General features: G+C 43.7%; 2 protein-coding genes and 1 pseudogene across 2 annotated transcripts in view; all 3 read right to left on the reverse strand.

The window, feature by feature from the left end:
* Nucleotides 1-3843, reverse strand: part of LOC111949702 (ubiquitin conjugation factor E4 A-like) — a 23326-nt gene extending 19483 nt beyond the window's left edge. Inside the window, exons 1-4 of the mRNA XM_070433938.1 lie at nt 3747-3843; nt 1892-2063; nt 1399-1569; nt 403-515 (exon numbers count right to left, since the gene is read on the reverse strand). Coding sequence (XP_070290039.1) covers nt 403-515; nt 1399-1569; nt 1892-2021 — 414 coding nt within the window. The 5' untranslated portion in view covers nt 2022-2063; nt 3747-3843. The remainder of the gene's footprint in view (nt 1-402; nt 516-1398; nt 1570-1891; nt 2064-3746) is intronic.
* A 2494-nt stretch (nt 3844-6337) lies between these two features.
* nherf4a (NHERF family PDZ scaffold protein 4a) lies at nt 6338-15862 on the reverse strand. The gene is made up of 11 exons (XM_024014069.2): nt 15710-15862; nt 14330-14512; nt 14131-14192; nt 13745-13956; nt 13225-13429; nt 8962-9098; nt 8595-8802; nt 8088-8284; nt 7599-7817; nt 7098-7322; nt 6338-6996 (listed from the first exon to the last, which is right to left on the reverse strand). Exons 2-11 carry the CDS (start codon nt 14341-14343, stop codon nt 6964-6966), a joined length of 1512 nt encoding a protein of 503 aa, XP_023869837.1. The 5' UTR covers nt 14344-14512; nt 15710-15862; the 3' UTR covers nt 6338-6963.
* Nucleotides 15863-17292: 1430 nt separating this feature from the next.
* On the reverse strand, nt 17293-21912 carry LOC111949704 (NLR family member X1-like; annotated as a pseudogene).
* Between the last annotated feature and the right edge of the window lie 663 nt (nt 21913-22575).

Consider the following 22575-nt stretch of genomic DNA (forward strand, 5'->3'; position numbering starts at 1 on the left):
GCATGCCTGATTAATAAGTAAATATCTATTGATATTTATAAAATGAACGAAAAAAACAAACTTAGCTCAACATATCTGCTGCGGGATTGAATTTCTGGGTACATTTACTCTCTCTGAGTCTGCTGCTCCTTTGTGGAGCATATGGGTCCTCATTATGTATTTTGCTTCTCGACCTACTGTTCATTTTTTTTCACTTTCCATTTCTTCTAGAGTAGATGATGCACTGTATACTTAATAGGTCTAGTCCCTGACTGGAACTACAAGCCAGCTAGGAAATCGGTATGAGAAGAGGATATCCGTACTGTACATGTGGATATTATGGCATCGAGGTCAATGAGCTGACAGCGAACAGTTCGCACACCACCATTACCAATCGTCCGTCTATTGTCTAAAATGTGTCACCTGCTCAATGTTGTCCTGTCCCCAATCTTGACGCATCTCAGCGGCCATTTCCTCCAGCGAATACACAGCAGCAGTCGTGGAGGAATCCATTGCCTCTCTCAGACTGGGGTCCACTCTGAGGTCAAACAATAGTTAGTTTTACTTTTCACTTAGAGCAAACACCGGTCATTCATGACTCATTGCAGCATCTAGTTTATATATTGATGTGTTTAGAGCTGTGGTTATGTTGAGTCGTATTGCGGCTTTTGGGTGGAGCTGTTACTCGTAGCTGTACTTGGATAGCCCTGAAATGATCCTAAGAGAGGCCAGCGTCCACGCAGCACCAGAGAGCACGAACAGATTAGATTAAGACTAGAAATGACAGACAGGGCTCCGTCATCGGGGCACTATCATGCCAGTCAGTGAGGGATGGATAGAGCGGGAAAAGAGGAGGCGGAGGAAGTAACATCTGGGACCTGTAGACCCCCTTGATGACACAGCCTGAATCAGCCAGTTGGCTGATGCCAAGCCGATCACGCTCTGTCTAATCTAGTACGCACAGTGACGGCGTGAAGAAAATGTACGGCGTGTACTGAATCCCCATGAGTTGAAGAAAGAGTTGAAGAAAGCTGTAAATCACACATTGACCARGCCTCAATACAGCACCTCAGATCAATCAACAGAAAACAGAGGGGAATAAAGAAGGCAGTCGAAATTGGGGCCTGGTTATTAAAACAGGGGGATGTTGATGGGTGATTAATCAAGCCATCGCTTGTGTATGGGCACACAAAGGGTTGCCTGGGAAACAGACTGATTTGCTATAGTTCATACCACTACGGTACATCATATAGACCCAGCCAGGCAACATTAAGGGTTGTTGACATGACAACAAGATTCAGTAAACTAGAAGGGACAAGTGGCATCATGCTGCCACTCCAATGGAAAAAGGTGTCCTAAATGAAGAACAACCACGGTGTAAAAGCCCTAATACGCTCCAATCTAACTTCCTGCACTCACTGTTGTCCAAGGTGATGAGGAAGATCCTCTGGATCATGTGGTTGATGTTGAGCTGCTCGCACAGCTCCTGCCGCGACAGGAAGGAGCGGCTGATCTCGGCCACCGAGTCGTCATTGTCCTCGATGCTGTCCGAGTTCTCCGACTCGGACTGACTTCCCTCCGAGTCCTCCGCTGCAATACGAGATAAGCCAGCAAATATAAGAAACCGCATGAGGTCATTGTCAAACGTCAAGTCAGTGAGCGTGCTGCATCATATCAGTGGTGTTTAAGTTATACAGACAGGCTATAGCCTATATAAGTGGCACAGTGAACCATTAGAGCTGGAGTGGCCACGTGGTTTTGCAGGCCTTTATTCCAACCCAGCACTAAAACACCACCAATTGAGCTAATCAAGGTCCTGCCATGCAGCCGATTAGTCAGGTCATGTGTGCCAGAGCTGGGCTGGAGCAAAAGCCTGCGTGCCCTGTAACTCCTCCTTGGGAGGGTAACTCACAGGGTGGTTCGCCATGGTGCGAAGGTGGTTTCTGGCCCGATGCAAACTGCTTGGCGTCGGCGAGGGAGCTGAAAAGGGCAGCGAAGGGGTTGCGGGAGATGTTTCGGTTGTTGTTGCCCTGGTCAGTCATCTCACTGGAGCATAGACTCCATCAACAGGTGCTGGCAACAGCCTGGACAGAGGTACACTGTGGTATGGAACACTGGAGAGAGTTCAAACAAATCTATAGAAGTTGTTTCAAGTGTGTCAGTCTGTGAGGGCAATCAGGGGATGCACGGGAACCCAGACTCTGAAATCCCGAACGTGTTTGCTAACGATCCACTCCTTATATGCTACTCTGTGTCAAGGAGTGCCAGGGAGTGGAATGATAACTCAGAACAGACTGGTACCCCCGAGGCTAAACCCAGACAGTGTGCAGTTTCATTCAGGCCAGAGGAATAACAGAAACCCAATGTTCATTCGTGAACCACAGCCTGACTGGTTAGCTTATTGACAGGGCTCTACAGTGCTACCATTTTGGGGGCATAAGATCCCAAAATATTTTGCTGTGCTACCTGGAATTTTGGTAGCACCAGTGCCCCAAGAAAAAAAGAAAAATCCCCCAGGTAATAATTGTTGTATTGAATTCTTTGCTGTCCCTCTGCCCACAGCCTCAGTGGCATGCAAACGTGGTGGCACCGAAAGAAAGGAAAAGGGAGAACTTCTCTAGATGAGCTTCAAAAGCAGCTAGGAATCATACAGGCTATATCTCAATCTTAAAAATGATTATTATTATTTATTTTTTTACTTGTGCTCCTAAACCCTGTATTTTAACATATAAAATGTATTATATAAACCCATTGATTCTTGAAAAGTATAACATAATGCCCCATGAGCTTAGTTCAACTGTCTTACCCCATCAGAAGGCAAAACATAGCTTGTTTTTCCAATGTTTGTAAACAGAGTAAATGTAAACAAACTCTGTATAGCCTCAAAACATGGTTAAAACTATAACGTTGATATCTAGTCTGTCCTTGCAGCCATAGCTCTGTCTATACATTTGAGTGTGGTTATATTTCTCCAGACCCATCCCTCAACCTTTTGACGGAAACTGTGGCGGGGACCATTCTTTGTTATTGTTTCAACTGTGGATTGCTGCTGTAATACCTCAAATATTTTTCATTCTGCTCCTAAATATCTTTGTGTGCTCCTACATTTTTCAAAACGTAGAACACATGTCACAGTAGAGTCCTGATTGAATGCCGACGTTTACTGTTTGACTGAAATAAGGCAGCATAGACAGACTGCCAATAGATGGACATCTTCCATCTTACACTTTGATTTTGCATAATGTAAGTACATTATTATCATCATCATTATGATGATGCGTAGGAAAGGGTCTGTCAACGTCAAGTGGTGGTAACCTGGACACCTGTAACATGCTAGTTAGTCACATAGCTGGTTAGATTGCTAACTAGCACCTGGCTAGCTAATTAACGAGCTGTCAAGTGATGATGTAACCATATCACAACAAACGAATTAAGTGATGTGTTATTTGAAGGAAGGGCACATAGCTAACTAGCCACTTATCTTTCGATAACTCGAATCAATTGCATAATGACTCAATAAGCAAGCTGATAATGTAGCTAGCTAGTTGTCAGTGAATCACCGGTTCCACTCAAGTAGCTAGCTAGCTAGCTAGCAGTCGCTGTATTTAGCTGGCAAGCTAGTTAACTTTAGGCTAGCAGATGGACTGCACATGATCCAGGTAAGTTGTCAAGCCCGCTGTACTTTGTCAGTTACGGGGCAAAACTTGACTCTTTTGACAGATGTCAAACAAAAAAGCAGATATTCAAATGTCGGAATATTGTCATACCTGAAACAACAGCAGATAACGTGTATTTCAATTAGATAGAAAAGCTTTCTTTCCTCTGCTTTGGTTCTCGCACCGCTGTGAAGCAGGCAGGGATAACTAAGTATGTCCGGGTCACGGATCGTTATAACTCTTCACAATAAATGTCCCGTCCTGTATAATTTGTCATTTCATAATTCGAACGAAAATGATGGAAAATGTGCACAACTATCGATATATTATATACTAGTTATCATACAAAGAATAATACAAAGTATTTCTATAAGATATGTAATTTATTTGTTTGTTCTTTATTTGTTCAAGCCTAAATGGTCAACAATGTTTTTTGAGTGTGTACTCCTATCATTTATTGCACCGTACAAAATAATCTGTACATTGTGTCGCAGTAAAAGAGGGGTCCATTCTAATCAGGAGCACTTTTAGTTTCCAAATCCACAGAGTTTACACCCAGAGGAGCGTTGCTTGTAGTGGCCCATCAACTGAAATCCATTTTTTTTTTTCATATTGGATATACATATTGCACCATACAAAAGGATCTGTAAATTGTGTCACAGTAAAAGGGGGGTCCAATCTACTCAGGAACACTTTTAGTTTCCAAATCCAGAGTTTACTCCCAAAGGAGCGTTGCTGCTCATTTGGTGGCTTTTATAGAGTGGCCCATCAACTTAAATCCAATATTTTTTTTTTGTGCTTTTCTACATGTCTTCTGTATCAGATTCTACTAATCAGTTTATTAGTACCAACATGTTTGGTAGAACTGGGCTTAAACAAAGGCTTGCACACCTTGTGGTTCCTTAAGAGCAGGTTGGACCAGAATAAGTACTAGTTCCTAAGTCTGATTATTGTAGGTTTGGCTATAAATAGTTTTTTGTTGTTGTTGTAATAAGCCCCTATTTTTACAGGTATTTTAACATACATTTCCATGTAAATAGTTTAGTTATTGTTCGTGATTCGTTTTTTTACAAGAGGTTGCTCGATTGTCTTAAATGCGATCATGGAATTTTTTTAACAGTTTCTCCAACATTGGCTTAAATGGGTTTTTGTTTTTTSACTTCCCTTTGGAAAATAGATATTTCAAYGTAGCATCAAATAAAAATMAGCATTGACATTATTTCTGTATCCATGTGTCATCATGTTGTGTCTTTACTGAAATACAACTTACTTTAAATGTTGCATTCATGTTCATCAGCAACTCACTTAAGGAGCATTTCCACACCTGGATTGAGAAATCACTTGTCCATTATTCTTTTCAGAATTCTTCAAGCTCTGTCAAATTGGTTGTTGATCATTGCTAGACAACCATTTTCAGGTCTTGCCATAGATTTTAAAGTAGATTTCAGTCAAAACTGTAACTCGGCCAATCAGGAACATTCACGGTCTTCTTGATAAGCAACTCCAGTGTAGATTTGGCCTTGTGTTTTAGGTTATTGTCCTGCTGAAAGGTGAATTCATCTCCCTGTGTCTGGTGGAAAGCAGACTGAACCAGATTTTCCTCTAGGTTTTTGCCTGTGCTTAACTCCATTCAGTTMTATTTTTTTTATCCTGAAAAACTCCTTAGTCCTTACGATTACAAGCACAGTCTTTTGTCCTATGGCCCCCGGCACATATCTCACACCTTGGAATCTCCCTCCTACARACTGCTGCAACATTACCATAAACCTGGCACCTGAAACAACATAGTGGATTTGGAACAAAAGCTCTCACGGGATAACCTATATAGCGCAGCATGACTTTATCCGGCAAACACTCGGCATCAGAACTCAGAAGGACTGACAGGGTTTCCTCAGTCGCACCAAATGGCTGGGATCACAGACACCAGGGATCCCCAACTTCAATTGATCCCCTTAACACTTAAACCCCACCCCAGTTATCACTCGTTTCAATGGCACTGGAGAGCAAAGCAGGACACCACTTTCTCTCGAGCACTAATCATCGACTGCTCAGGGTCTTCAGGCGCATAACATGCATTTTTCTGTCCTGTACTTGAACCAAAGKAGAAAGTACTCTGTATTTTGCAGCCGGTTTGGGTTTGTACCTTGCGCCCTTCTTTCTGTCTCGTTTCTTCTCGCCATCCACCCTCTTCCTCGCCCGGTCCTCCGACATGTCTTCCATCTCCTTGTGAGACTTCAGGAAACTCACTATCAAGCTTCCTGCTGCTGTCATGCTCCCTTAAGAAACCCGCCCGCGTTCGCATACGCCGAGTCATCCACCACGAAGCTATTGCACTATCCAGGGGTTTATTTCAATAGTCTAAATAGGTTTCCTCTCCGCGTATCCTTGTCTGGACTGATAAAGTAGGCCTCGACTAAATCTAGGATAAACTAAACCTCAGATMATTGCAGCAGAAATAGTGACGATGAGGAAATGGCAGGCTGGTGAGCTTGAATAGCACTCAATGCATGACTGCGACCTTAGTGATTGCATGACCTCGTCAAGAGGTTAAGACCTCTCTTGGTGTAATGGTAAAGATGTCGAAGGAATCCATGTTAGGAATTTGCTTTAATATGAAATTCTGCAAAGGCTAAAGTAGGTCTTGCGCGTGCACTGTAGATACTCACTGAATCTCCTTCCACCTTTACCCATCAGAATTCAGCTTGTAATGGACGTTTTATCATGTGTTTGATGACACAGACAAGGATCAACACAGTACAAGTACAACAATGTAAATACTCAAAATAAACAAGACATCATTTTATACTATACTTGCATAGCTATATACTGTAGATTGAACTAGTTTTATGCAATTGTATGGCTCGTCAAGTGCTTAGTGATAGATCTTTAAACTTTGTGCACCTCCTTGAATCATCGCATACAATACCGATCATAGATTCTCAACTGAGCCTCAATGAAGTTTTTCCCATTTTATTTTGTTTATCCTGATTTCACCTTAGAATAAACCTAAACTTCATTATCCCATCATATACACATGAGATATTAATAATTGAAACAGTGTGGAATCTACTCTGCAAATCCTCCTTTGCAAGAAGCAGGTCATAGCATAGCTCTATCGGCACAGTCCTGACAAAGAGGACATGTGAGATTGGGAGATGTGGAGCGAAGGGATTAAATCCTCTGTTTCAGATGGAAGCAGACTCCCCATGGCAGTGCCCCCAATGACTGCAGCTGTTTGTTGTTGATGCTGTGCCAGTGCCAGATCCTCTGTTAGGTGAGATGCCTAATGTTGTCTTTATAACGACTTGGATCACTTCTCGGCATTCCATCACAAGAAAGCCTCATTMGTTTTCTCTGAAACCTGCAACGTATTAGATTAATAAGTATTATTTATCTCAATCTGTAGTATTAATATTTGTATCTGTGTGTGTGTGTGCATGTGGGTGTGTGAGTGTTCCTCACCTGAGTGCTGTGGAGTATGACCCCAGGAGTGATTGGAAGCCCACTATGTTTGAGTCTCTCATACCCTGACCTCTCCACAACCAGTAATTTCAAAGACGACTCGCTCTTCTTTATCAGCATCACAACGTCCTCGAAGTACTCATTCTCGACATTCTGGCCATTCACCTCCACAACCACATCCCCTTCCCACAGTCCGGCCCTATGTCCTGAGCCCTTTACCACCACCTGGAGGACAAAAGAAAACTGTAACCGTGCCACTCATTTCTCATAGAACCATCTCAACACCTGCCCTCATTATAGCGATGCATGTGGAAAACCACACAGCAGATCAATATCGGGAACTTTTGATTGGTGATAGCTGTTACTCATTAGCACAACTTTGATTGGGGATGTTTCAAATGGCCTATTTATGTCAGGAAACATAATGATCGAGATTACAACAAATAAATGAGCGAGAGATCGATGATAAGGGCGTTATGGTGTTGATGTTCGAAGGAATACCTGGCCTATGAAAGTCCCTGGCTCATGTTGAACACAGCCCAGATTAAACCCGAAGCCTGATTCTTCTCTCTCGAGGACACAGAGTCTTGGACAAGGAAGTGAGCCATGCTCGTTTTTACTCAGCCCGTCCTGAATCTCAGTGCAAGGGGACTGTGTCTTCCTCATCCTCTCTCCTTCTGGCAGACTGTCCTCATGGAATAGCAGGGGAGATAGACCCAACTGCGGTGGGGAACAGAATAGACTGTTTTTGACTGGGAAGGTATTTTTAGTTGACATAATTCTTAGACAGTCTTGTATTTGGTGTCAGCATTGATCTCAGCAACATCTTAACATAATCATCATCTTACTGTCATTTCCTCGTGAGGTTCAATAAAATAAAATCCAGGAGAACTCAGAGGATCCTACTGAMTACAGTATCAGTATTCTAACACCAGAACTTGCATAACTCCTCATTTCCAAACTGCACATGACCTCCGTCCGCTTACACACCTGTGTGTAGAAGTCTCTTCCGTGTATGGGCATGGTGGTGAGGCTAACCTGGTTGCCACTCTTCCTTACTGTCCTGACAATATCCTCATGCTCCATAGACTCTGAAGGCTGCCCATTGACCGCCAGCAGCAAATCTCCATCCTGCATACCAGCCTCTTCTGCTGGACTCCCCACATCCACCTCACGGAGTAAGTTAGCTGGACCCAACAACAAACAATTCGGCTCAGCCAGCAGGTATAATGTTTATTACTTGTTATAAGCATGTACGAGTCTTTCTAATGTCCTATTACAAGGTTTGTAATGTGTATAGTATGTCTTTCTATGCAGCACATTTTCTACGGACTTAAAATGACTGTTATTTAGTTAGGATCATTAAGAGATGATAATAAGATATTATAATAAGGTGGTCATAGTAGGTGCTTGTAACATGGTCATGCATGCTTATACAAACGAARGTTTCTATCAAAAAAAGTGTATTGTTAGATGATGTGTGTGCATCATTCTCACCAATACGCCTCCCTGAAGTCAACCTCTCTTGTCGTAATAAGAAGCCGTATCCATCTGACCCCTGGACCAGATGCATCGTTGTGGGTCTGTGTGGCAGGTTGTGAGAGCCGGCCATGATAGGCAAGATGGGCAGTTTCCGTCGGATGTAGCTCGCTTCACTTTCTCTGTCGACGACTAGGACGGTCACATGGTCGCTACATTTCTTCACCTGAGCAGTACACAGAGATAAACTTGAGGGAGAAGTGAGGAACATGCTTGCACGTGCACACACACAGACATACTAAGACACATACAGAGACACACACACATCTGCCATGTGGGTTTGTTTACCAAGAGCAGTTCTGAGAAGGAGGGCCTGTATGCTTACCATTTTACTGATAGCTGAATGGGTGAGCGTTGATACCATGGCACCGTTGATCCACACCAGTCTATCTCCGCTACGCACCCCTGCCCTCTTTGCAGGACCCTCACTTACTGTGCTCAACATGTATTGACCCTTCTGACCTGGAGAGATAAAAACAGACAAACAAACATCTCCACAGAGATCCTCTCTTCGGCAATCAAATCTTATTTGTCACATACGCCGAATACAACAGAGGTGTAGACTCTACCGTGAAATGCTTACTTACGAGCTCTTTACCAACAAAGCGGAGTTAAAAAGTATGTAAAATAACAGTAAGATAACAATAACGAGGCTATGTACAAGGTACCGAGTCAATGTGCAGGGGTACGAGGTAGTTGAGGTAATTATGTTCGTGTAGGTAGGGGTAAAAGTGACTGGGCAATCAGGATAGATAATAAACAAAGTAGAAGCAGCATATGTGAAAAGTGTGAAAGTGTGTCTGTGTGAGTGTACAGTATGTGTGTGGCGTCAATATGCATGTGTGTGTTCTGTGTGTGTTGGCGTATGTACAGTGCCTTCGGAAAGTATTCAGACCCCTTGACTTTTTCCACATTTTGTTAGGTTCCAGCCTTATTCTATAATGGATTAAATCGTTTTTCCCCTCATCAATCTACACACAATACCCCATGATGACAAAGCAAAAACAGGTTTAGACATTTTTGCTAATTTAATACAAATAAAAAACAGAAATATTACATTTACATAAGTATTCAGACTCTTCACTCAGTATTTTGTTGAAGTACCTTTGGCAGCTATTACAGCCTCGAGTCTTCCTGGGTATGACGTTACAAGCTTGGCACACCTGTATTTGGAGAGTTTCTCCCATTCTTCTCTGCAGATCATCTCAAGCTCTGTCAGGTTGGATGGGGAGCGTTGCTGCACAGCTATTTTCAGGTCTCTCCAGAGATGTTCGATCGGGTTCCAGTCCGGGCTCTGGCTGGGCCACTCAATGACATTCAGAGACATGTCCCGAAGCCACTCCTGCGTTGTCTTGGCTGTGTGCTTAGGGTCGTTGAACTGTTGGAAGGTGAACCTTCGCCCAGTCTGAGGTCCTGAGCACTCTGGAGCAGGTTTTCATCAAGGATCTCTCTGTACTTTGCTCCGTTCATCTTTGCCTCGATCCTGAAAAGTTTCCCAGTCCCTGCCGCTGAACAACATCCCCACATCATGTTCTGCCGCCACCATCCTTCACCGTAGGGATGGTCTAAGGTTTCCTCCAGATGTGACGCTTGGCATTCAGGCCAAAGAGTTCAATCTTGGTTTCATCAGACCAGACAATCTTGTTTCTCATGGTCTGAGAGTCTTTAGGTGCCTTTTGGCAAATTCCAAGCGGGCTGTCATGTGSCTTTTACTGAGGAGTGGCTTCCGTCTGGCCACTCTACCATAAAGACTTGATTGGTGGAGTGCTGCAGAGATGGTTGTCCTTCTGGAAGGTTCTCCCATCTCCACAGAGGAACTCTAGAGCTCTGTCAGAGTGGCCATCGGGTCCTCGGCCACCTCCCTGACCAAGGCCCTTCTCCCCCGATTGCTCAGTTTTGCCGGGAGGCCAGCTCTAGGAAGAGTCTTGGTGGTTCCAAACTTCTTCCATTTAAGAATGATGGAGGCCACTGTCATGACGTTGGCCTGGGGGTAGGTTTATGACAGTCATAAATACCTCTTTCCCCCATTCCTCTTCCCTACTGATGTGACATTAGAAAGCCCCTTTGGTTAACATAGAGATTCTAGGAACATCAGAAGTTGGGGGGAAATGAACTATATTCTGGTAATCCGACCAACTGAACATATGCAGTGGTACTTAAGGTATATTATGTCAGTTCGGTTGCCCTCTGACACATTCTCATCAATGATAGAATGACATAAACTCTACTGTGGAAAGTCTAAACATCAGAGGTATCTGATTCACATGGAATTGTTGTTTAATTGAAATGTTTGAATATGAAATTATTTGTGAAGAGATGAAATGTAATTTTATCTTCCAAATGAGAGATTTGGGTTTTCATAAGTTTGGGCCTCTGCTCAACCAGGGGCCCGCCCCTGTGAAGAGACATGGGTTACAAACTTTTCAGACACACCCCTCTCCCTCCACTATATAAAGCCATTGACAAAAATATAACCTTCTGTTCCGAGGAGATGAGGGTGACGATCCCATGTCAGAATGGTTCAGATAATAACTACAGAACTAAGCCAACATCAGCATGAACTTTGGTTGTGAATGGTATGAACTTTGAACTCGTATTCACTGCAGAAGTGATACCTCCTAGCCGTTGAGTTAGCAACAGCTGCTACAAACGCAGGTTAGGAAGGACAGTCAGAGTATCCCGTCTACTACACAACAACGTTACTACAACGTATCCAGTGACCACCAGAGACATTCTTCAAAGGACAGAGGACTCGGTTTGGCAACACGGTCTTCCATCTACCACCAACCTACTGAATGAAGCGCAACTCAGAGTAAATATTTATTGCATTTTCCTTTTCCAAATGGGCGGTAATTTAGAATGCATAAGATACTGTATTTACGATAGCACAGCTTCGCCTCTGTTCCAGTCTCCCGCTCTTTCACTAAAACCCAGCCCCCTTTCCTTTGTGTAACAAGCTGTCATATCTGTTCCGCCCGCTAGGGACGTTTTCCTTTATGACGGCAATTTGTAATCAAGTTATGATTTAATTGTGTATGTGTGATTCTGTGTGATTAGTTAGGTATTTAGTAAATAAATAATTAAACCCAATTTTGTATTGCTGATTCAACTTGTTAGCCAGGATTCTTGCAGATAACCCAAGGATTTACAACTTTCAGATGAGACTGAATAAGATGACGATTAATGTTGACTGCTATTGATGTAAAATATTACTAACTCTTTAAGAGTTTATTCGGAAGATAACAGCTCTATAAATATTATTTYGTGGTGTCCCTCTCTAGTTAATTACATTTACATGATTAGTTCAATCAGGTAATATTAATTACGGAGAAAATTATTTTATAGAATAGCATGTCATAGCAATTAATCCGGCAAAGCCAAAGACACGACACCACTGTGTTCTTCGGGACCTTCAATGCTGCATAAATGTTTTGGTACCCTTCTCCAGATTTGTGCCTCGCAACAATCCTGTCTCTATCACGTTTTAGGGAAAACCCAGATGCAGACAGTGTCGAAGTAACAAAAGTTTATTACTAGAACAGGGGGCAGGCAAAACGACAGGTCAAAGGCAGGCAAAGGTCGGTAATCCAGATCAGAGTCCCCTAAAGTACAGAAAGGCAGGCAGTCTCAGGGTTAGGGCAGGCAGAGGTCAATAATCCAGTGTGATGTGACAAGGTACAGAATGGCAGGCAGGCTTAGGGTCAGGGCAGGCAGAATGGTCAAAACTGGGAAAACTAGAAACAGACAGGAGCAAGGGGGACAACACTGGTACGTTTGACGAACAAAACGAACTGGCAACAGACAAACAGAGAACACAGGTATAAATACACTGGGGATAATGGGGAAGATGGGCGACACCTGGAGGGGGGTGGAGACAAGCACAAAGACAGGTGAAACAGATCAGAGTGTGGCAGCCTCAGAGCTCTACGGACAATTCTGACCTCATGGTTTCGTTTTTGCTCTGACATGCACTGTCAACTGGTGGGGCCTTATATAGACAGGTGTGTGCCTTTCCAAATGATGTCCAATCAATAGAATTTACCACAGGTGGACTCCAATCTAGTAGAAYAGGAGAACCCTTTTTGGTTCCAGGTAGAACCCTTTACACAGAAGGTTCTACATGGAACCCAAAATAGTTYTACCTGGAACAAAAAAGGGTTTCCCACCTGGAACCAAAAAGGGTTCTCCTATGGGGATAGCCGAAGAACCCTTTTGGAACCCTATTTTCTAAGAGCGAAGTCAAGATGCTCTCAATGGTGCAGCTCAGGGCCCATGCCAAATATTTTCAGTCTCATAATCATACTACGCAGGCCTTACAATTTACATTAACTCTGCACAAGATTTTGATATTGAAAAGATGAGAAAGATGCCAGAGTTTGATTGAGTGGCAAACATCTCATCATCTCTCGACCGTCTCTCGACTAACCCTAAATCAACCTAGGTTGATAACCTGGGTTCAATTCCACAGTCCGCGATTTCTCAAATTTGACTCCACGCTTTTCTGTCTTCCCGTCTCCCCCGCTCTCCTTCCTACTGTTTAGCAAATCATCTGCCAAAAAAGATTACGGAATGAATAACTCATAACTACCTTCAATGGGGATGATGCTGATTCCCAGACCTAAGACAGGGTCTCTGGTGATGTGACACAGCCTGGGCCGGGAACATGTCTCCCCTCGGTAAGTCCTGGTCAGAGCCTGGAGGTCCAGTCCCTGGGCCAGCGCCTCCTTATACTCCTCCCCCTTCAGAACCAGCAGGAACAGCTGCAGCCCACACGCCTGGATCTTCTGCACCACCTGTCAATCCGAGAAGAACATGCTGCAGCTAAGAAACAAAGACTCTGTTTAGACCAAGCAGGTAAGCCTTGTCCGAGCCAGAATGGCTCATAGGGCAGGAGCCTGTTTATGTAGTGTGTGGCAGCTTTATGTGCAGAGGACACTGTCGGAGACATTGTAAGAGAAGAGGTTCTCTCAGATCTCTTAAAGTCTGGTTCTGACCCACATGTGATGAAGCAGACTCACATTACATACAGAACTCACATCTGTGTGCCAAAGCTTTAAGAAACGTGTGCACAATGATTCCACTGGCATAACGGTATGTCTGGTTCTCACCCTGGGGAACTCCATGTTGTCGACAAAGTCCTCGTTGACCTCCAGCACACGGTCCCCGTCCATGAGCCCACTGAGCGCTGCAGGACTCCACGGATCCACCTGGCGGACAACATAGCCCTGGCAGCTCCTCTCCATACGCAGATGGAAGCCAAAACTCTGGCCCTCTTTGCACTTTATCTGGCACAGGCGGGGTACCGGACTGGGGTCTGGCTCTGGAGGGCAAGACAAAACACTGCCATTGACATAGCATGGGCATTGTGTGTGGATACCTAAAGAAGTCAGGCTTATCTTGATTACTATGATTGATGAACTACTGCTAGTCAGACCATCTTCCATGCGTTGGGAAATGATGGATGATTTTGGATCTGTTCGTTCTCAAACCTTACCAGGGTCGTCTGAGATGACCAAGGCTGGATTGTCGATCCCCTCTTTCGGATTGAAGGTGAATCTTTGAGTAAGGAAAATAAAAAGGTTTTAAACATGAATTGGCTTTAAGGATGTGTGTTAAGGACATATTCGCTAATGTCCTATTTTGTATTATGACAATTGTCTCTAGTCCAATTCATAGCCACCAAAAAAACGTACCTTGGAAATTCCATTGCATCCTCAAGACCTAGAATGACAGAAAAAAGAAAAATCCCTCAAGTTTGTTTTCTCCGCAGTAATGATTCCAGGAATGACCTTCTCCCTGTGGCTGTGTGTCCTTGGTCCAAACATCCAGGTTACTCATCTCCAAATGAAATCCAGTGCCTTCAGAAAGTATTCAGCCTGTAACACAACAAAATGTGGAATAAGTCAAGGGGTATGAATACTTTCTGAAGGCACTGTATGTTCCCCAGGCCCTGTCCGGACACAATCAAAGGTGATCATTAGCTCAAAGATATAACGTCTCTCCAGCATCCAGCCCTTCTATTTTTCTATGTTGAGCTGTACAGTAAATGTCCTTACAGATTACTTTGATGAATGAATCGTAGTGAGAGAAGAACTTGTGACCCGTGTCGCAGCATAGCATTTGAGAGGCACAGTCAAGTCATTCATTACTTATTACTGTAACGTCATTCTAAGGTTTGGCTTCGTCTTTCATCATGAATATCCTAACCTGGCCTAATGACTAACATTAGGATGAGGAGGACACTCACACGCCCCAGCATGCCAGTCCTTATACAAGCATTTCTCATTTGTATACAGAATTCATCCCTTCCCCTCCTGCTCGACTGTTGCGCGCGCGCGCGCACACACACACACACACACACACAGACACAGACAGAGAGACGACAGACAGAGAGAGACGACACACACCCACATTCAACCTCTTGGCAAGGAGAGATCTGTGCAGGCTGTCAGGTTGTTAGTGGTGATATCTGCAGTGTCATGTTCCCAGCTATCTGCTGACTGTCATTATTCTAGCTGTGGCGGGACCGGACAGCTTTCATCACAGGGCTTTTTATTAAAGGAATGCTACCTTTTTTCATTCTCTATTATAGGTAGACCTAGAAAGGACTGCCCATGTTGTATGTTGACTATCAACATGTTTATTTTGGATTCAGCAGTCAATGTAGGCTAGCATATTCATGTGTGCTGAGGGGGTAGCAGTTAACAATTCATTATTCATCCAAAAAAACACAATGTACAATACAGTTTTCATTTTAGAATCAAACTTGTTACTTCGTAGCACTGTCACACAGCACAGAAGGCTACCTTTAATCACCAATGATTAAAACACACTTTAAAACACACTCACAAGGCTATTGTAATGTAAAATGCTATTCGAATATACAAATCTCATATTGTGTACTCGTTCGATTTCTAATGCAAGACCAGCCTTGGGAAACGGAGAAGCATGTCTGTGTCTTGACATAGAAAACAATGGAGACTGGTCTTTAGAAAGGCCTTGCGCCAAAACGTGTACATTGAACATTATATCCTCTTGTCCTTGTGTCTAGACCTAGAAAAACAGACTCTTACCTGTGGTGTACCTCATGGCTGCTGTCTGTCCTTGTGTCTGGACGTCCTCCTGGCTGCCCGACGTTGTGTGGAGGTGCAAGGTGCACAGCAGATTGGGACGTTAAGATTCCTCTGTTATGTCAGCATTTGAGACGGTAACTCCTTCTTCCTCCACCATAACACTAGGCCTCCTAGGCTTAATGTTTAGCTAACCTGTGACCAGACCTGGTAACCCATCACAACACTAAACACTCCCCAGGTTTCTTAGATAAGTGCTATCATAAAATGGTTTACGAGCTTAAACAACTTTAAGCTGATACCAACAATTTGACAATATTGACTACACTGTTAAAGCCACTGGGGGTCATGAGTGCTACACTGCAGGTGAAAGAATGGTTCAAAACGTTGGTGGTTGATTAGTGGCACAATGAGCCTAAAACAGCAATGAGCCTATCTGGAAATTATATGAGGATCTAGGTTAGCCCTCTTGTTTCAATGTGTTGGTGCGGGGACCTTGAGTAGATCATTGTCCATTCTAAACCTGATGTMATTAATTTCAAAATAGACATACTGTAATGACATTGATTTGGACTTTGAAGTTCATGGGTGATCTTCAATTCAATTTAATAAAAGTGCACATTACTTCTCTATATTGTGGCAAGAGCAAAAAAGTAATCCTATTGGTCAAACTATGATATTTTTTTTTTTTGTAAGCAAAGGAGGTTTGATGATGCAGCACAGCACAGCCTGCACTGAATACATTACATGCAACACTTAATGTATTTTCAAGCATCAATCCATGTTGCTCCATTTTATCAATTGATTGTTCCTAATTAAAACAGCGAAACACGAATTAATGAGCACAAACACAACACATTTCCTTTCAAACCTACTTGAATATCTCTTAAACACCAACAGACATACTCAAGCAAAAAAACTGGGAGAAAATACAAAATACTACAAATTTGGAACACAGAGTACACAAGGAGGCCCAAAACAAATATATCTACTTGCATAATTGGGTATGACACCTTCCTACTTAGGCTTGAAAAGGACACTTTGTTTCACACCATTAATATATGTTATTCAATCAATTTAGCATAGATTTGGCTGTTCCACTTCTCACATGCTAAAATTCTTCAAGGCTATGGATACGTGGGCTTATGCTATGGTTGAAAGTGGAAGACTTTGTAAATACTGAATACCGCACATTGAACATACAGAATAACTATCTTCAAAGTAATGAMTCAGGACGTCGGGTTTGAAATKAAAGCTTCTTTTAGTAATAATACTTGTTCTCGTTACATTTAACAACTTTAGATTCTACAGAGCAATGCAAACAAGATGCTAGCGGAAAGGAGCCATCAATAATCACCTGTCAATTGCACTTAATTAACTAGCGTTCGCTCTCTACTTCCTGTCGSAAGGCATTCTGGAACTTGCAGTCAAAAGCGTAATTCAATACTAACCAATACAATTACATATGTAATTACATATCTTTAGATACAGCTCAATGAATTAACTTAAACATTAACTCTGTAACACATTAAAGTTACAACAGTACATCATGGCTCATGTTAAAATCCCCAAACATTGCTTTTCCATTATTTGGCACTCTCGTCAGTCCCTGTAGGGATCTTCTTCAGTAGCATCTGCAGGGTCTGCCTGACGCCGTTCTCCACCCTGCGGAAGTGCATCTTTCCCAGAAGCTTGGCGCCTGCTGCCTGCCCCACTCCAGGTCTCGGTGGAAGATCTGCAGCTGTTCCCAGATGAGTTCTCGCTCCCAGGACGAGGCTTTCTTACTGATGACGCTCAGGATGGGGTGCCAGTCCTCCGAGATGTCTGAGCATTCGGTGACGGAGGCCAGCACCTTCACGTGCCGCCTCGWGCCTCCCTGCTCCAATGGGACTTCTCGCACGTACAAGGACTGCTTCCCGACGTTGCTGAGAGGATTCGGGTACAATCTGTGGAACACAATGGCATTAATGTATACACATAACCTACATATAGACACATTCTTGTGGTTATTGTTATTCTTAGTGTTACTTTGGATTATTACTTTTTATTTTAGCCTACTTGGTAAATATTTTCTTCTTGAACTGCACTGTTGGTTAATTAAGGGCTTGTAAGTAAGCATTTCACGGTAAAGTCTACACTTGTTGTATTCAGCGCATGTGGCAAATAAAGTTCGATTTGATTCAAACAGACGATACATAATAAGTGCATGATGAAAAGAAAATAGCCCAAATAAAATACTAAAGAAACCATAGTGGTTGAGTCACGTAAATTCTTCTTTTATATATAGTGGTCTGCAGCTGTAGGCCCACGAGCAAAATCTGGCCCCCACAGAATAATTTTATGCCCCACCTAATCCCATTTACTGTAATTCCAGGACATGTTGATACGGTGATGATTAGCTTACTGCACAGTGTGGATGCTCGGGTGCTCACTGCAGGCGTCCACCAGGGTCAGAGCAGCGTTGTCCCCGATGTTGTTGTAGGCCACGTTGAGCTCCTGCAGGCCAGTGTGCTTGTTGAGCCTCTCGGCAAGCTCGCGGGCCCCTGTATTGCCCATGCCCATGTGCATCAGGGACAGCAGCATGAGAGACTGGTCCCCTGGCAGAGTGTCCAGCAGACAGAGAGCCCTGGACTTCAACATGGGGTTATAACACAGGCTACAGAGGGACAGTCACAGGGCACTGTATCAGCATTCAGACTGGACAAGTGAAGACTGGTTGAAGCAGCATGTTATCTGTTAGTTAGACATTAGACCAACACTCATTTGGACAAGTTGTCTGTATCTTCATACAGTCAATATCTTATTTGAAGTGTAAAGTGAGCAAGTTCTTAAATGAGAGAAATTGCCCCTTTCTGACAAAATAAATGAATAAATAAGGCAATATTTATTTAAAGCTTTAATTATACTTAAGTTGTAAATTCCATTGATGAGTCAATATTATGATTTCCAATGTCTACCTTTTGAGCCATAGAAAAGGCAATAAGGCCATAAACCTGGTAAAGAGTCAGCGTCTTACTGTAGAGATCTAATAGTACTGTTGGGGTCAATTAGTATATCTTTCAGGAGAATACAGGACTCAGGACCCAGGCTATTAAACTGGAGACAACAGAGAGAAAAAAAGCATACACRGCTATCACAAACACATGCCCACACACGTGTTAGCCTGCAAACCACGAACCTCCAGGTACTGTCAATAGAACAACAATAACATATTTWAAAAAACACAGATTACACTCCTTTTAAACTTGTGAACTCCAGATTAAAAGCTTGAACACAGATTAAACTCCATGTTGCAGGTCTTGATGAAGTAACACCATGCTTTTTTTTTTACAACCACAACCAAAGAGGAGGCCTGGCTCAATAACCTGATAACAGGTGACATCTCACACCCTGATCTGTTTCACCTGTCTTTGTGCTTGTCTCCACCCCCCTCCAGGTGTTGCCCATCTTCCCCATTATCCCCAGTGTATTTAAATCTGTGTTCTCTGTTTGTCTGTTGCCAGTTTGTTTTGTTTCGTGAAACCTACCAGCAGCTGTTCCCATGCTCCTGTCTGTTCTTGCACCTGTTTTCTAGTCCTTCCTGGTTTTGACCTTTCTGCCTGCCCTGAGCCTGCCTGCAGTTCTATACCTTGCACCACCTCACTGGATTATTGACCCCTGCCTGCCCTGAGCCTGAGACTGCCTGCTATTCTGGACCTTTTGCACCCCGTCTGGATTACTGACCTCTGCCTGACTTTGACCTGTCGTTTGCCTGCCCCTGTACTAGAAAATCGACACTGTCTGCATCTGGGTCATACCTGAAACCTGATAGATATCAAAGGTTATATTATGGCTAGTAAAGTCTCCTTTTACTCCCAATGCTCCTTCCTTTCGATACTCAGCATCAGAATATCAGTACACTTTTTACGCAGCAAGTCAAACACATTTAGGCTACAATGTCAAACCTACCATGAATGAATCCATGAATGATACTGGATGGATCAAGACAGGACCTGATATGTCACTTGGCAGTTAATGATTTTAAGGCAAACATTAATTAGCAATACAAGCCAAAAGCAGCAAATATTGCTGCATGTTTGTACACCTCTCAGTAAATAGAGGATTTGGAGTGTTACTGATAAGGCTTTGGGCCACCTTCGATTTACCATCCGTATTCTGAAAATTATAACATAACTCAATCGCGTGAACAGTGGGTATATGTAACTTAGTAGGTAAAAATACACTAGTAATATGACGGTTTACTGTGGTAAGTAGTGACTGTTACCATGGACAGATACAAGAGGTCAATCTTGTGAGTTGGTGAGAATCCTATTTCCCAAGCCCATAACAAAAAAGTTGACTTGACTAAAGCCCCACACATCGAGCCTCCTCTTACTTGAGGTTGAGGGTGTGGCAGAAGGCGAGTCACAGAATGGTCAGCAGGTCGTTGGTCAGATGACAGGAAAAAAAGGTCCAGCTCCTCCAGGTGGTACCTCGAGTATACAGGCCAGCACAGAGCTCAGGACGAAGCACTTGAGGGGCGTCATGCGCAAGGGGGACAGCTTGATGCTKCGGATGGAGAGCAGGACCTCTGCCGTGAGCCTGGGATTCTGGTACTCGTAGAGGAGCATGAGTTCCTCGTAGAGGACCATGAGTTCCTCAGAGGGCTGCCACTTCACAATCTCCGCTGCCAGGTGCTTCTTGAGGTTCCGTGTGATCTGAGCCACCGTTGTGCTCTTGATGCTGCAGCCCAGTTGCTCCAGCTGAACCCGGTTCCCGTAGCGAAGCAGGCCGCCCATGAAGATGGGGTAGAGCTCGAAGGACCGGCTGTCCATGCACTCCTGGGGCTGGGGGCCGTGAACTCCCGGCAGGCTTTGCTTTACTTGGTCCAGCACGTCCTTGTTGAAGCTGTCCTCCTTGTGGAACATCTCTGCTACCAGGGTGCGGACGATGCGGCCCTTGCTGTGGCTGCTGATCTTCTCAAACGGGCTTGGAAAGAGCTTGAGCAGGTTGAAGACAGCGACGACCCCGAGGGGGATGAACTTAAAGATGATGCTGATGAGGGTGTTGACGTCTTCGCCCACTTGTCCGATGGCCACGGTTACCTCTTTGCTCAGCTTCTCCAGAGCTGTCTTGTTCTCACGAGGGCGGTGTACAGAGCAGACAGGTACTCTTGCATGTCGGGAATGGCAAATACATAGTGCTTCTTCATTTCATCAACCTCTGACCCTTTGGTCTCGACGCAGGGCACCAGAAAGAAGTCGAGAACATCAGTGCGGAACACGGCCAGCTGACGCAGTTCCTTGTCTGTTTTGGTCTTAACCCCCAACAAATTGTTCCAGTTCCTCTTGGAGAAGGAAGTGTGCTTTTTGTTGACTGTCAAAGTCCAGTTTGCCCACAGTGTGGACCACATAGAGCATCAATGAGTTCTGGTGCTCGAGAGAAGATACATTTCCACCCGTGTCCAGCACCTCCCCTCCAACGTTGAGCCTCAGGAAGCTGGTATGGATACCAGTTAGCGTACTTATGGGTGCCTGGACGTTGGTGAAATGTAAAAAGTGGAGGATGGCACAAGTCAGCCAGCAATAAGAAGGTCAAAAGTGATAAAGCAGCTCGATGAGGGACTGGGCCTCCTGGTTTCTCGGCTTCTCTCCAATCTGTTGCAGCAGTCGGCTTGTGAGGTATGCTCGCTGGCGATCTGTGTCATTGAAGCCACATCTCTGCGTAGCGTTTCATATACTTCGTAGGGATGTGGGTTAAGGGCAGCCTTGAATGAAATCCACTGGCTGAATCTAAGTACTTCAACTTCCTCCATAGTCCTCCTGGAAGCCTCAGCTGTCTGTGGGGGTAGACACAGAGGCTCACTCAACAACAGTGATTATTTCTCTACTTACGTGTCACAACAGGTAGCATGTCTCCAGGACACACAAAATACTGATCGAGCGCTAAGACTAGTACATTATGGAGTGGTTTCCTGGACACAGAGATTAAGCCTAGTTCTGAACTAAAAAGCAAGCTCAATGGAGAATCGCCATAAATAAAATGCTTTTTAGTCCAGTATTATGCTTTGTCCAGGAAACCGCCCCTATGTGTTGTCTGTTTACACTGTATGTAGGGGTGGAACTGTAAAATGTCAATGTCCGGGTGTTGAGGAGTTGGTTTGGTGTTTGTGTCAGATGTGCACTTCTGTGGAAGAGAATGTTGACTAACCTGTGACATGAGCTCATCTTCCTAGGAGTGACTCTGCTTGTCAGTGGTTCACATATAAAGACAAACACAGTCACCACATCATATCATTCTCAGTGGTTATCAGGAATACATAATACATACAGTATAGAGTAAATCATTATAGTGGCGATTCTGATCCAACCATTAATGTATACATTGTGGCCCTGGACTGATATGATGGAAGTTCAACATATAGCCATATTTTTTTTTTAACTGCATTGTTGGAAGAAGGCTCGTAAGTAAGCATTTCACTATAAAGTCTAGACCTGTTCACTTGATTTGAGTTGAGCTGAGTAGGCTTGGCACATTGTTGCCCATGAAAGGAAGTTMTTCTAGCGAGCAAGCATTTTAGCCAGGTAGCCTAGGATAACAAAAACTAAAAGCTTGTACTGTATGACACAGTCATAGACCCCACACACACACACACACATAAATCAGTGCCATGGACAGCCACATCATATTTAATTTACGTTGATTTGGTCTAAATCGTTTTTTGGTATCTTTTAGTTGTCACTGTATTATGACTCAGCAGAGGTGATTAGATTATGTTAAAGTTGAAATGGTCCTGGAATAGTGGAGGCCTGTTTTCTTTGCGACTTGCTGTAATTTTCCGTGGTTCTAAATCAATAATTGTTTAGTAGTCCCAAAATGTTTGAAAAATG

Source organism: Salvelinus sp. IW2-2015, linkage group LG22, assembly GCF_002910315.2.
Source record: "Salvelinus sp. IW2-2015 linkage group LG22, ASM291031v2, whole genome shotgun sequence".
Lineage (NCBI taxonomy): Eukaryota > Metazoa > Chordata > Actinopteri > Salmoniformes > Salmonidae > Salvelinus > Salvelinus sp. IW2-2015.